Below are 15517 nucleotides of genomic sequence, written 5' to 3'. Positions count from 1 at the left end.
ATACTTTCTTGGTTAAGGATTGTTTCATTTGTTCTTGCATCCTCAGAGCCTAACAAAATGTTTGTCACATAGTAAGTACTTTTAATAAATACTTGTTGGTTTGATCATGTTTAAATCTCTGGATTTAATATTTATTAAGTATTTAAAATTAGAGGAAAATTAAACTTTGAAACAGTCTGCTACATAGTTCCTAATGCTACAAATGTTCTCCCACTTTGTCCTCTCTGGAAGAAAATATAAAAATGTGAGTTTTAAAGGTTAGATATTTCAGTGAGTTGGTAAACATTTATTAGGCGTCTGCTGTGTGTAAGGCAATGTGCTAAGTGCTGAAGATAAAAAGAAAGGCAAAAGACAGAAGGTCTCCTCGCCCTTGAGGAGCTCACAATCTACTGGAGACAACGTGTAGTCCCCATTTAATAAATAGGTAGGGATTTTGGCCATTGGTATATTAACCTAGTCTTCCCATTCTATATTTGTCATCTGAGGTTAAATAAAGGTAACCTTCAACACATGGAGCCAGTTTTTATTTTACAAATTCTTTTTAAATTGCTATTTGTGATGGAAAAGGTGGGTGAGTAGTTTTTATTTTGTTGGGGTGTAATTGAGAATATGTGTTTAAGAATTAAAGCATTTGGATGGAGTGTCACATTTGGTGTGAATATCAAGTAGCTTGCCATGACTTTGCATACATATATTTTAAAGTATTTTCTATACTTACACATTCACCTGTGAAAGTATCAAATTAAGCACAGCTGATGAATTTTGAAAATAGCAACTGTCAAGCTCTGTTAAATCAATCACTGGCAAGATTGTATATTTAAATCATAGATAGTCAAGAAGATGTATTTACATTTTCTAACCACTAATAAGCATAACTGTCAGTTTCACTTTTGATAGTTCTGTGACATGTTTTGGCTCTTGATATTTTACTTGTATGCTAATTTATTTCTTGACACTCTGTCCATAATTATATTTTGAGAATCACACTTTGAATGTATGATAATATAAGTCTTTCTTTTTAAAAAACAAGGTATGACTTGACTGGAGCTAAGTGTTTTCCTGGAAAATAAGTCTGTGTGAGATGCAAAATTGATCATCAGTAACAAATTATAAAAACTTAGCCTTATAACATCAGACAGCAAGCATTTATTAAGCACTTACTATATGAAAGATACTGGAGATTTGTGTTTCATCCTTTGTTGCCAAAGAAGGCCATGCCATCAGAGAAATAATGATAAGACTTGTACTGGACTTTGTTTTTTGAGTGAGGGAGAGCTGTGCAGGTCACCAGCCTCACTTCTCCTCCAGAGCCATCTGAATCCAGTGACCAGATATTCATCAGGATGACTGGAGATGACCTAGGATGAGGCAATTGGGATTAAGTAACTTGCCCAAGGTCACACAGCTAGTGAGTGTCAAGTGTCTGAGGTGAGATTTAAACTCAGGTCCTCCTGACTCCTGCACTGGTGCTCTATCCACTGCACCACCTAGCTGCCCTGCTGGGGATATAAGGAAAGGCAAAAATAGGGTCCCTTCTCCTAAAGAGCTCTCATTTCCAGTGGAAAAGAACAAGGATGACTGACTGGTTGGTTGCTTGGACAGATAGAGACAGATAGGTAGATACATAGACAAATATATTTTATTTTTTTTTTCTTTTTGACATTTGTATACAGGATTGATTTTAGGTAGTATCAGGGGGAAGGAATTAGTAGTTAGAGGGACCAGGAAACAAAAGCTTCTTGCAGAAGATGAGATTTGTGATGAGTCTTTATGCCAGGAGACAGAGGTGAAATGAGAGAGCACTTCAGGCATTGGGGACTACCAGTGAAAAGGTAGGGGGTGTCCTGTTTGAGGAAAAGCAAGAAAGCTGGTGTCCCAGGATCACTGAGTATGTGGAAGGGAATAAAGTATAAGGAGACTTGAAGGTAGGAAGGGATCAGATTTATATGAAGGGTTATAAAAACTACAGAGGAGTTTATATTTGATCCTGCAGACTATAGGAAGCCACTGGAACTTACTGAAGAAAGTGAAATGCTCAAATCTACACTTAGAATATTCCACATTTTCTAACGTGTGTGTGTATGTGTGTGTATAAAATCATAAAAGTATTTTCACATATACCAGAGTGTGTATTATATGCATATATCTGTACATATGTACACTCACTCAAAATAAAGTCAAGTGCAAGTCATGTCATTATTTCTCTGATGGTGTGGTCTTTTTTGGCAACGAAGGACGAACACACACGTATTTTAGGGCCCTTTTAGCACAAAAACCTGATTTGTGACTGATTCCATATCCTTTGAAGGCAATATTATTTATTCTGATAACGTTGCCACTATTAAAATGTTTTTGGAATTGCTTTTAGAATTAGTTTGCACCACACAAGAAGTTGTCTTTTTACTTAAAAACTCATACTTCAGAATCAGTATCCATTCCACATGATTGCCTGCTTTAATGTCTGCTTTTGTAAAGTTCACAAACTAAGAATAGTTTTTGCATTTTTTATATAAAGTTTTATTATGTGCCAACCCTTGCTCTTCATGATCAGTTAAAGATTCACATTTATTTTACATTTCTTATTTGGGACTTCAGTTTGAACTTTTATTTTTAAAGTCTGGAAAAGGAGTTCTAATTTTAGGGAAGAGGTTTTATTTTGAAAGATTCTTGATGTTTCACCTAACTTGGAAAAGATTGGACACAAGGTAATGAACTCTTGTTTAAAAGAATTTCATTCTTTCTGAAAGTATAGAAGGGCTTTTATTAGACATGCAGTATATTTTTATACCAAAAGTAGTAGAAACAGCACCAGAGTAAAAATATAACAGTTTGATGTGCCTTTAGTGTGAATCATTGTACCTTTCATTTAGATTTACACTCTGTAGAGTGTTGCCCAGATTATTCCATATTCATAAGATACTGAGGGGAGCAAGAGTTCCCAGATAATTTTGGCAAATGAAAGAAGAAAAGAAAAATCTTAGAAAATAGTAAGAAAAGTCAAACGATAGTTCCTGAGAAAATGTTTCCAAATTCATCTATTCCTAAGGCAAAAGTAAACAGTATATAATTCATGGACTAAATTCAGTCATCATTTATTAAATGCCTACTATGTACCGGGCTCTGGATGGTCAGTGGGGATACAAAAAGAGGTGAAAGACAGTCCCTGTCCTCAAGAAGCTTACCCTCTAATAGAAGAGACATCATGCAGACATACACAAAACAAGCCTACATACAGGACAAATAAGAAATAATTAATAGAGGGAAAGCTCTGGAATTAAGAGGAGTTGGGCTAAACTCTTTGTAGAATTGAGATTTTAGGAGTTAGAGGAAGCCAGAGAGGTCAGAGGATAGAGCAGAGAAGGGAGAGCATTCCAGGCACAGAGGACAACCGGAGAGAGTTTGTTGGATAGCCAGGAGGTCAGTGACCCAAGAGTAGAGTTGTGTGTTGGGGAGTAAAGTGTAAGAAGACTGGAAAGGGCATAGAAAAAGGGTATTTTGTATTTGTTTTTGGAGGCAGTAGGAAGTCACTGGAATTTGTTGAATAATGAGGTGATATGTCAGGAAAGTCACTTTAGTTTCTGAATGGATTTAAATGGGGGAGAGTTGAGGCAGGTAGACCCACCGTCAGACTATTGCAATAATCAAGGTGTGAGGGGATGAGGACCCCCACACACTAGATTGATGGCAGGGTCAGAGGAGAGGTGGTGTGTTTGAGCAGTGTTACAAAGGTGAAAACGTCAGCCCTTGGCAATGGCTTGGATATATGAGAGGTGAGGAATGTCTGGTCACTGGATTCAGACAGCTCTGGAGGAGAAGTGAGGCTGGTGACCTGCACAGCCCTCCCTCACTCAAAACAAAGTCAAGTGCAAGTCATATCATCATTTCTCAGATGTTATGGTCTTCTTCGAAAACAAAGGACAAACACAGATGGGAGGTAAGAAATAGTGAAAAATCCAAGATGACTCCTAGTTTGGAGACCTCAGGGACTGAGAGGATGGTGCTGCCTTCTAATATAGTAGAAAAAGTAGGAGGAAGGGTTTAGTGGGAAACATAATGATAACTTTAAAATGTTAATTTATTTTATGGTTTTTCTCCATTCAGTGCTAAGCTTTTGCAACTTGGCCCAAAGCTCACAATTTCTGTATAGCCGATATATATTTTTTTCTTTTTCAAAACACAACCCATCTTTACCTTTAACTCAGCAGTAGCTAGGTGGTACAATTGATAGAGCACTTAACCTTTCAGGAAGATCTGAATTCAAATTCCACCATTCCACCTCAGATACTTACTAGCTGTGTGACCCTGGAGAAGTTATTTAACCTGTTTGCCTCAGTTCCCTCAACTGTAAGATGAGATAATAAATGCACCTATACTGAAGGATTTTTGTGAAGATTAAATAAGATGGTGTCTGTAAGGTACTTAGTATACATAGTACCTGACACGTAGTAGGTACTATATATATATATATATAGTACCTATAATTTTTTTTCTTCTATACAGCTCTGAATCTACCTCTCCCTGTAAATCCCATAGATTTGTGCAAATTGTAGGGATAAATTTAAGCTCAATATAATAAATTTTTTTCCCTAGCAATTAGAGTTCTCTACAGATAGAAAGGGCTGCTTTGAGTGGTAGTAAGTCCTCTGAACTTGAGGTTATTAAAGAAAAAATGGATGACCATTCTTTAGGAATATTGTAGATGGGATTCTTGTTTGAATAGAAGTTGGCCTACTTCCAAATCCTAGCTTGGTCACTTATCTTTGTAACCTTGGACAATTCAGTTAACCTCTCTAGGCTTCAAGCTTCCTCATCTGGAAGATGAGGGGAGTTGTACTATACAAGAGGACTGCAAGGTCCTTTCTACCTAGAAATCTATAATCTTTATTTATCTCTAGCCCCCTACCCCCTTTTTCCTTCTCCTTTTGCTATGTTCCCTTATCTACTTTCCTTCACTTTTTCTTAAACTCTACCAATTTATACAAATTATTACAAAAATGAGAAGGGGAATAACAATTGTTGGAGTGATCCATTTCTAAGGGAATGATGTATCACTAGTAAACTATGGATTTGTGGGGAGGGGCAACCAACTCTGAACTGGTTTGATACCAGAAAAAAAAGCAAATAGAAAGACTAGCACTTCCTGATGGTTTTTACCTGGGTTATATTATAGTCATCAAAAAGTTTATTGTCATGCTAAATAACTGTAGGATATGTTGGTTTATTGGTTTCTGTTATAATAGAGACTTCATGGATTTGAGGTTCAATTTCCAGTCATCATTCTTATAAAAAATTCTAATATAGACAGAAATTTATGCATTTAGCTTACATTATATACAGTTAATACATGACAACGTCTGTATGATATATGTGTGCCAAAATTTCACTGTACTTCTTTTCACTATAGAAAAACGTATAGTAGGGTTGGATCTAGGATTGAGTTGAAAGGGTCCTTCAGCCTCCTTGTTTTACAAATGGAAGAACTGAGGGCCAAAGAGTGCCCATTGCAACCAGCATGATGTAAGAATGTTAGTGAAGTGTTATTTAAATGCAAGCTGTGATAATGATTAATTGCATTCTTCTGAGTTTCTGCTTTAATTTACTGCAGATTTAGGGGGCCTGCTCATAGGATGATCTGCTTACATATAGTCAGTAGTCTTTTGACTAGAAAATCCTGGAGAAGAAAAGACTGAGGTGGGGATATAGTGTCTTCCAAATACAACAAAATATTAAAGGGCTATTTTGTGAAAGAGGGATTAGGTTATTCCAGAAGGCAGAATTAGGAGCAATGTATAAAGCTGTGGCAAGGCAAATTTAGACTCGATGTCCGAAAAAAAAACCCCACAAACTTTTAAACAATAGATGGAAAGGACTAGTCTGGGAAGTAGTGGGTTGTCCTTTAGTGGAGGTCTTTTAGCAGAAACTGAATAAGCATTTGTCATGTATGTTGTGCTAAGAATTTTTTTCAAGTATGGCTTGAAGGTCACTGGGATATCTTACAACTCTAAAACTCTGACACTCCAAGACAAAGTAGAGTTTTTGAAATGTTTTAAATGTTTCAAAACCTGAAAAGATCCTTATTAAAAAAGATGGTTTCATGTATGTCACTCCATAGTCTAGATCTCTGTGGGGATAAATTGTTATGACCCTTCATTAATAATTGAGTTCTCCATATAAATGACAATGCTTTATCTAATTCTCCTTGGTTCGTTTATGCTTTGTAATTGAAATACATATTATATATTAGCATAATTAAAGATTCAAACTAGGCATTTTGTTTTCCCACAAAATATTTTTATGTTCTCTGTGTTTGCAGTTGTCATGAGCTGTATTCTATTTTATTCTTTGTACTGGTAGACTAAAGTAGATACGTGCATCTTTCTGAGTCAGATTGTGGGGTTAGATTTTTTTTCTTTCATGAAAATTAAATTGCCATGAAAGCCACATTGAGGAAGATCGGTAGTTAAGATTGTGAAGCTTGCTGCTCATTTTCCTTTAGGGTTACAAATGAGTATTGCATGTATATATTAATTTGCATAATGTTTTAGTGTAGATTCTGTATGTTATCTTCTCCTCATTTACCTCAGAGGCTAATGTTTCTTCTTGTTGTTATTCTTGTTGTTTTCTGGAATACCCTAAGCTACAGGGAAAGTTGTTTTGTTCATTTCATTCATAGTTTCCAAAAGGTTATTTCAAGCCAATCTGATGGAACTATCAGTGAAGAATATTTGAATTGTTCTGGAGAGTTTCAGATTTACTGCAAATTTAGAAAAACTACTCATAGGATAATATAATGCTTAGTTTAGAGTAGATAAATTTTCAAGACAATTTTTAAAATTGCTCTTATACTTCAGCTGCTTCGAAGTATCCTTCATATAATTGAGGAGATGTGTATTTATTGAAGAAATATCTGCCTGGAAATTGCACAAGTATAAGCAGCCCTGATATTCAGGGAACAACATGGGTCCCACATTTTAAAAAAACTCTTTAAAAAAACAGCAGTCTTCTTATTTGGTTTGAAAAATGATTTCCTCTGTTGTTCATTTCTTAAACGTTTATGAAGAGTTTAGTGGGTATGGCTCTTTGTTAGGTGCTGAAGTAGAGTTTCCAAGGTGATAAGCTGAAAAGTATGGAGAGCATGAAGTTGTGTGCCCTGAAGCCTTCTCCAGGGGCTTGTGAAAGGGAAATGTCAGGGATTCTGATTCATTGAGTCCCTCTTTGGCATAGGGAAGAAGGTGAATTTACAATGGCACTATCTCTGCCCACCATCGAAGACCTTACTTATTGGAGGGAGCTTCCTTTAAGATGTAAGTACAGGAGCAAAATAGGAACAGTAAAGATTAATTTAAGAGGGGGGAAAGAGGTTTCACACTTCTGAGATTAGGCACAGGTGGATAGTATGTAAACTCTTAGCTGTTGTACAATATTTGTCAAATAAGCTCTTTAGAAAGATATTTTTAAGACAAACTCACTTTAATACTAGAAGCTATTATATTACAGTAATATAAAAATATTCCACCATTTTCTCATGGATTCCTTTCATGTTATCTGATTTTAAATTTACATTTTTCTGTCTCATTGTAAGGTTTATTTTTCTACATGCTAGTATTTTGGTTTTATTTCTGACAGTGTGTCTGACAAGTCTAAACTGTCAAGATATATGCTTAAAAATATGTCAATAACTAAGGAATAAATTTACATGTTTCTGTGATAGTGTCATTTTGCCTTACTTGTGTTAAAGCCTTGGCTTTATATGTTTATATATAAAGAGGCAGGTTGAAGTAGTAGACACATCATTGGCCTCAAAGCTAGGAAAGACTTGTGTCAAAGTCCTGCCTCTGACACATACTGAATGTGTGTTCCTGAGCAAGTCATTTAAATTCCAAGTGCCCCAGACAACTATGTAAGACTGGAAGTTACAGAGAAGGTACTGCCTGAATTGGTACAGGGATCTTCCTCACCAGGGAGTTACTTATACCAGTGACATTACAGGTCCAGTCCCTCACCTATTTGAGAATATGGTCTTCAGGTTTTTTGTTGGGTTTTTTTTTTCCATATCATTAGGTGCTTCTGATCCTTTTTCATTAGGTGATATTAAATTTAGACATCCATGAATAGGACAGTTAGGATATGTTTCAGTATCTGTAGCCAGTAATAATAATATCTATTTATTTAGTACTTATTATTTTTCCAAGTGCCTTCCTTCACAATTCTATGAAGTAGGCAATGCAAATATTATTCCCATTTTATAGGTGAGGAAACAGAGCCTTAAAGAAATTAAGGAATTCATCTTATAGTTATAATTTGAGCCATTTGCTCAATAAATATATTCTTTGCTAATGTTGCAATTGGATTCATGTTTAAAAGTAAGGGACCTGAAGTCAAGATTGAAATGGGCTTGATTCCTACCAATGACATTTAATAATTGTGGGACCATGAGCTAGTAAATAATACTTCTCAGGATTTATCTCAAGAATAAATGAAGTAAGGTTTGTAAAGCATTTTTTTACAGTCAGATGTTATTAATAATTCATTCACTGTATATTTATTATTAAGCCTCTACTGTGTGTAATCTGCGTGCAGTGGGGGATACAAAAAAGCCAGTCTTTGTTCTTTTGGAACTTACAGTCCAAAGAGGGAGATAAAATCTGCAGACAAAGAATTATAAGATATAATGTGAGAGGTATGAAGTGTACTCCAGTGATTCAGGGGCAATATCATGTGACTAATAATAAAATAACTGACAGTAAGTATGAAAAGTTTTGTTTAATTTGTAATGATAATGTTTTACTCTGTATAGTGCTTTTATTCTATGAAAAAAAAATTGTTCACAACTTTTATCCTTGTAACAACTCTGAGCCAGGTCAAGCCATTTTTATCCCCATCTCATAGATGAAGAAACTGAAGCTTGAAGTCCTTAAGTGACTTGCTCAGTCTAAAGTGGCACAACCAGGTTTAATACCTAAAGTTCCTGACTCCCAGTGCTCTTTCCACTCTCATTCACCGCAAATGATAGCCAAAAATTAATGTGTCTTCCTAAATGTAATCTAAATACCTTTTTCTTTGGGAGTGAACAGAATTTTACTCTTCGTAGGAGATGGTTTTTAATTATGCTTATTTAAAAACACGTCAATAGAGTATAATACAGGCTGTAATTCTTTGTGATAAATCATATTCTGAGCACAATGCAAGTTTTACTGAAGCCAAAACTAACATTTATAGCACTGTGTGTATTTCTTTTGCTTAGAAAGCAGCCCTTTTCTAGCAATTGACTGGCCCTCTTCTATGACTACTGATGTGATCACTCTATCAAAAAATGTTTGTTGGGAGCAATGATAACTTTTTAAGCTAGCACCTTAAATATTTTAATCATTTGGAATATAGAGATAAACACATATCTTAGTAGTTGGTTGACATAATGGATTTATACATTTAACGTTATACATCTGGATGCCTCTAACTTGAATTCTTGTTCAGGTTATAAAAATGATTTTGTTTCAAGAGTTGTAAAAATATTTCCTTATAAGAGGGAACCACATTTAGATTTTCATAATTATGCCCAAGGTGGTATATCTTAGAAGATACCAGCCAATAGTTGAAATAATATAAATTAGGTGGGCAGTGCTGATTCCCCAAGAGAACATGAGTGCTGAACCTCCCTTCTTATACTCATGTCAGAGTCAGGACTTGAACCCAGTTCTTCCACTTCTCCACTCTGTCAGGATTATGTTTCTGCCTACTTAGCTTTATGCAGCTGTTTCTGAGAATTAACTATAAGTGTACCAAGAATGTGGTTGATAAAAATAGGCAAATGGAGAAAGAATTTTGTAAATGGGTCTACAGCAGATGAGGTTTTTAACCACACATTTCCAGAGAAAAATAAGATTCTTCTAAGTTTATTATTTACTGATGACAAAAAAGCATTTGGCAATACAAACAACTAACCTTAAAAGGTCTCCTCCCACAAGAAGTACCTCATGTTTATATTAATTCCTCAACAAATGTAATCGCAAAACTTCACTGACTCTCTGTTTCTTATTATCAAATGAAGCCTAAAACAGGGAGGCCTATTTTTACCAAAGGTGTTCATCACCATGAGATCATCCATGTTAATCCTGTTTGTAGGTGATAATGTGTTGATGGCATCAAGTTCCAGAATTTTACAGGGCTTTTGCCGTGAGACTGATAATTATTTAAAAGAAAATCAGCCTAATCATTTAAACAGGAAAAACAGATCAGATTATATTATGTTGGTAAATGGTCAGTCCACTGAGTTTGTATCTCAATGTATGTATCCATTAGAAGTAGGTAGTGCAAAATGGATAGTGAATTAGAGCTGGAATTGACGGAGGGAAAGAGAGTGGATTGAATTGTTGTTAGAGTTTTTCATACTTCTAAGATGTTTTATGTTGTATGCATATGTATATTTTTAAATATTCTCCAAATAGACCTTTGTAGTTTCAGAGATACTCAGTCTTTCAGGAATTAAAAGTTGTAGATGGCCCCAAAGAGACATATGGTAGGTATAGATTAAGCTTTAGCCAAGTTCCAGTGATAATCTATATTCAGAAAGGTATGTAAGGGACATCATAGAGGAAAAATCTTGTTAGAAAAGAGGATGAGTTGATCATTTGATGTGATGAATGAGGGATAGCAAATGAGTAACCTGCTGTAGCACTAATGTGATATTCATAGCACTTGTGTTTGTTCTTCGTTTTTGAAGAGGACCATGACATCAGAGAAATGTTGACATGACTTGCACTTGACTTTCTTTTGAGTGAGGGAGGGCTGTTGCAAAGTCATCAGCCTCACTTTCTCCTTCTGAGTCATCTGAATCCAGTAACCAGATATTCATCAGGATGACTGGAGATGGCCCAGGATGCCCTGGGAGACCTTGGCCTTTTAGGGTAAGACCTTTTCAGGTACTCACTTAGTTAAGTAATGCCCATTCAGTGAATAGGCCTCTTTAAAAAGTAATCAGGGGATGGCCCCATTACATACAAAAAGAAAAAAATAAATAAACCAAGCTGGGAGGTGCAGGAGTCTCAGGGTTGTTGTTTCTACCAGAAACAGTTACTATTGACGTTAACTCTAAGCCGGCATTGCACATGGTATTCTTTGGGGGAGAGAAGAACACTTTATCTAGGAGGACTAGGGAAAAAAACTGATCAAGTACTATCCAGCTTAAGTCTTGAAGGAAACCACAGATTCCTAGAGGCAGAGGTAAGGAGAGAAAGCATTTCAGTCACAGACACTGAACCTAGATGCTCAGAGATGGGATACTGAATGTTTTCAAGCTAGTTTTTTTCTGTCACATTTGCAATAAATATCCTCCCAATCCATTTTCTTTAAATTAGATATATGTGTTGTGTGTGTGTGTGTATTTTTTTTTCTTTTTGGGGGGGAGAATGAGGGAGGCAGGATACAGGTAAACATTTAGGCAATATAAATAGCAAAGATTATCAATAAAAAGTATATTTTACAAAAAGACACACCCATAGGAAAGTCTCTTTTCTCGTAGTTCCTTAATTTTGCTTTCTGACACTTTCATATGCAAATAGGCCTCCAGATCTGAAACCCTTATGAGGTAAAAATAAGGGCTATGAATATCCTGGCACAATTCTGGATTGCACTTCACACAGAGGACAGAACCAAAACATTTATTCAGACACCAGAAAGCTAAATCCATCATAGTAACAAAAATCTATACACAGTAGCAATGCAGAGAACAACACCATTCCCAAGCCTTCCCTCTGCTAGACTTCCCACGAAGCAACTCCCTTAAACAATTCACAAGCAGGTTCCCTTTAACAACGTCATAAACAAGCTCTTTCACTCATGCTAGCCAGCTGCCTGCTTGCCTGCATCCTTTCTAGCTCTGACTAGACTGACCAGTTTCCTCTCAGCTTTTCTCTAACTCTACCTTTTCCTGTTCCACCCTTCCTATTCCACTCATTATTCAGCAAACTCCTCCCACCACAGGCTCCATGTGACTCAGGCTTCTACATGACCCAGTCAGGTCACATGGGCTTGTTAATGAATGGGAAATATCTCCCCATTTAAATCACCATTACACCTATGTGTACCATCAATACTCCAGACCAAGAAGAAGGCTTCCAGAGTGTTGAGTGAATGCTTGGAAGGTGGAAGATGAGGAGGAAAAGAGGAAGACAATTGGAAAAATATAGATAATCCCATAGGGTGAAGAAGCACCAGTGCAGGGAATACCCACATTAATAAAACCATAGATCTAAGTATTTTAAAAGTAAGGTGTTAAGAAACATTGATGTGTCACTCATATCCTGTGCTGTTTAAACCAGTATTAATTGGTAGTAAAAACTTTTTTAAAATGTGGAAAGTGTAAGTGTCAGTTTGGCATAAGAGAGGACTGACTTTGAGGTCAAGAAGCTCTGAATATCAGATCTACGTCAGACCTCTGGCTGGTTCCATGGGCAAAGATAAACTCCTTCACTTTGTAGTTACAGGTGAATCAGAACTGTGAGGTGTAAAATAATTGCTGATCTGCAGTTGGTAGAATGTCCTCATCAGGAGTTGACTCTGCTCAATGAAAAACTTACAGCTTACACAGACAGCAGTGCAATGAATCACTAGACTATTATAATGATAATACTCCAGCTTAATAAATGTTTGCTTGGGGCTAATCCTTAATTGATTAGGTAGCCCAGTGACTTTAGTGCTCTAGAGATAAGTTATTGGCCTAGTACAAGCCAAGGCTGCTAGTTTTATCTCATTTTCTAGAAGAGAAAACATGTGAGTAGAGATAATATATACACTGAGGGCATTCAGTAATTCTTAATTGATGACCATTATGTTAGGTGTCTCAGCTTTACGTTTCTGTCAGTAGATGCTTAGTTTTAAGGAGTATTGTGGGCTGTAGTTGGTTGCTTGTAGTTTCATTAATTATATCAGGTTCTATGTTTCATTTTCTCCCACAAAAAATTAAATGTCATTTCATCTAGCTGCATAAGTCATATAGCATTCATTGTATCATTATCATAGTCATCCTTGTCACTCCACATAAATTCATATTGTAAGTTATATGTTTCATCACACATTTCTGATCATCTTTCTCTTTCTTTCTTCCAGAAACTCAAACAGAAGAACCAACAGCTGAAACAAATTATGGACCAATTACGGAGTCTCATCTGGGACATGAATGCCATGTTGGCGATGAGGAACTGAACTGCACAGCTGTTTGTTCTCTTTGCCTTTGGTTGCTTTTTACTATAGCTTATTTGCCTTCATCACAATGTTGCAAAAATTAAATGATTGTTCCATTGTCTCAGATATGCATTAGACATTTGCTTTCTAGTTTAGTAAGCAGTGTAACATCTCCTTGGTAAGTATTGTAACTTATTGATAGCTCTTACTTTTTGTTAGTCTTCTATAACTCAGCAATTATGTGAAAAAAATCTGAATCCAATTTCATTATTAAATTTATTTTTCTTGAATTATTTTTCTTGATTTTGTTATTTTATATTGAAAAGATTAACCATTTGTTAGTATCTTATGTTCAAATAACTGTTATTCTTTTATATCTAAATATAAAAAAATTCAGTTTAAGCCATTTATGCCTATATATTTATGCATATAAATATATAAACACTTTACCTTGCAAATTAGTGTAAATGTAAATACATAGTAATTTCTGTTGGGAGGCTGTCTGTGTATCCAAGCAGTTTATTCAGAGCTATCATTATATAACATAATGGACCCTCAATAATATTTAGTTGGTCTTTTATCGAACAGAAAGGGATGGGGGGATGTTAGTCTACATTTAAGAACATTTGTCCTTAAGTACCTAAACATGTAAGTTTAATTTAGCTTTTCTTTTGACATGGAAATTTTCTGGGTTTTTGTGGACTTTATGTGGCTTGGTGAACCCAGAAAAGGCAGTGTTTACAAAGAATATGTGTGACTTGATAAAGAATAGGTCATACCAGACTAACCTTATTTCCTCTTTTAACAGTGTTACAGTCAATACTATATAGTCAACGTTACAGTGGAAGGTCTAAATGTAGCTTTACTAGATGTGGCAGAAAATGAAGTGCCTCAAGGATCTTTGCTCAACTTTGTGTTGTTAAACACTTTTATTGATAATTTGGTTAGAAGCACAAATAGCATATTTAACAAAGCTGCACATGAACAAAGGCTAGGAAGGATAATTAACATGCTGACTGATAGGCTTTTGACAAGAGCCTGGTGGATATGCATTTGGATTGAATCTAATAAAATAAAATTCAGTAGGGATAATAAACCTAAAGTCTTAAACTTGTACTTAAAAAAATAATGGAAGAGGTTTGGTTAGATAGTGTAATTCATCTGACAAAGACTTGGGGATTTTAGCGGATTGCAGGGTTGTTAAATGGGTGAGCAGTGTGGAGGCAGAGCCAAAATAGAGAGTATAAGAAGCAGCTCGACTGAACTCTCCCAACATTCCCCTCCAAACTACTGTAAAATAACTCCAAAAGTTGGATTCTGGAGTGGAAGAGCCAATAAAAGGAGGAATGAGACATTTCCAAAAGCAGCTCAGGAGGTTCACGGAAGAGGTCCGTGACACCAGGGTGGAAGCCAGCCCAGAACAACACACAGCAGCAATGGCAGCAGCAGGCCTTGGGGGTGATTGCAGGAGCAGCAGCTGCTTTGGGAACTCTTAGTCCAGAGACAAGGGGTCAGACAACTGGTCAGAAAGAGATTACAGGGGACCAACCCTTTGTTGGCCTTTGGTGAAGGACCCTGGTGCACTGCCTATACATAGTCCCAGGGCAAAAAAGGAGCACTGATACTTGTGACTGCAGTTCACCCTGCTCACAGTTCCAGGACAGAGAAGAGTGTTTATGGTCATTGATAAGAGAGTAAGTGGTGCTGGTCTCAGTTCTGAGGCAAAAAGGAGCACTAGCACTTACGGCTGCAAGAGAACAGAGGCTCTAGTCAGTTCCAGGACCGAGAGAAGAGTGAATACTTGAAGCTGCAGGGGAGCAAGGTCCCTTACTGGTTAAAGATCCAAACGTAGTCCACAAGAGCAGTGACCACACATCTCCTTGGAATCATGCAATCTTGGAAGCACAGAAAAACATGACACATTCCCAGAATTAGTTGAGAAAACAACAGCACAAACACCTGAAACTTGAAACAGTGCCTTCTTCACCCCAGGAGCAGAACCTATTTTAACATAAAGTTAAAAATCGAGAAATAGACTGGAAAATGAGCAAACAACAAAAAAGAACCTGACCATAAAATCTATTACTGTGGTGACAAGGAAGATTAACACAAAGGAAGAAGATAATAATGTCAAAACAGCTATAAGCAAAGCTTCAAGGAAAAAAAAGTGAATTGGATACCACCCTAACATCTGGACCCAGAACATCTGGAAGAGCTCAAAAATGTTTTTTTAAAAGAGTAGAGGGAAAATTGAGGAAAGAAATGTGATGCTAGAAAATTAGGAAAAGAGAATTAACTGCTTGATAAAAGAGGTACAGAAATATTGGGGAAAAAGTAT

General features: G+C 36.3%; 1 protein-coding gene across 1 annotated transcript in view; it reads left to right on the top strand.

The window, feature by feature from the left end:
• MED30 (mediator complex subunit 30) overlaps positions 1 to 13469 on the top strand; it is a 30961-nt gene extending 17492 nt beyond the window's left edge. The window contains exon 4 of the mRNA XM_072603236.1: positions 13105 to 13469. Coding sequence (XP_072459337.1) covers positions 13105 to 13200 — 96 coding nt within the window. The 3' untranslated portion in view covers positions 13201 to 13469. The remainder of the gene's footprint in view (positions 1 to 13104) is intronic.
• The last annotated feature ends 2048 nt before the right edge of the window (positions 13470 to 15517 follow it).

Source organism: Notamacropus eugenii, chromosome 4, assembly GCF_028372415.1.
Source record: "Notamacropus eugenii isolate mMacEug1 chromosome 4, mMacEug1.pri_v2, whole genome shotgun sequence".
Taxonomy (NCBI): domain Eukaryota; kingdom Metazoa; phylum Chordata; class Mammalia; order Diprotodontia; family Macropodidae; genus Notamacropus; species Notamacropus eugenii.
The sequence above is the reverse complement of the archived record's forward strand: the minus strand, read 5'-3'. Positions and strand labels throughout refer to the sequence as shown.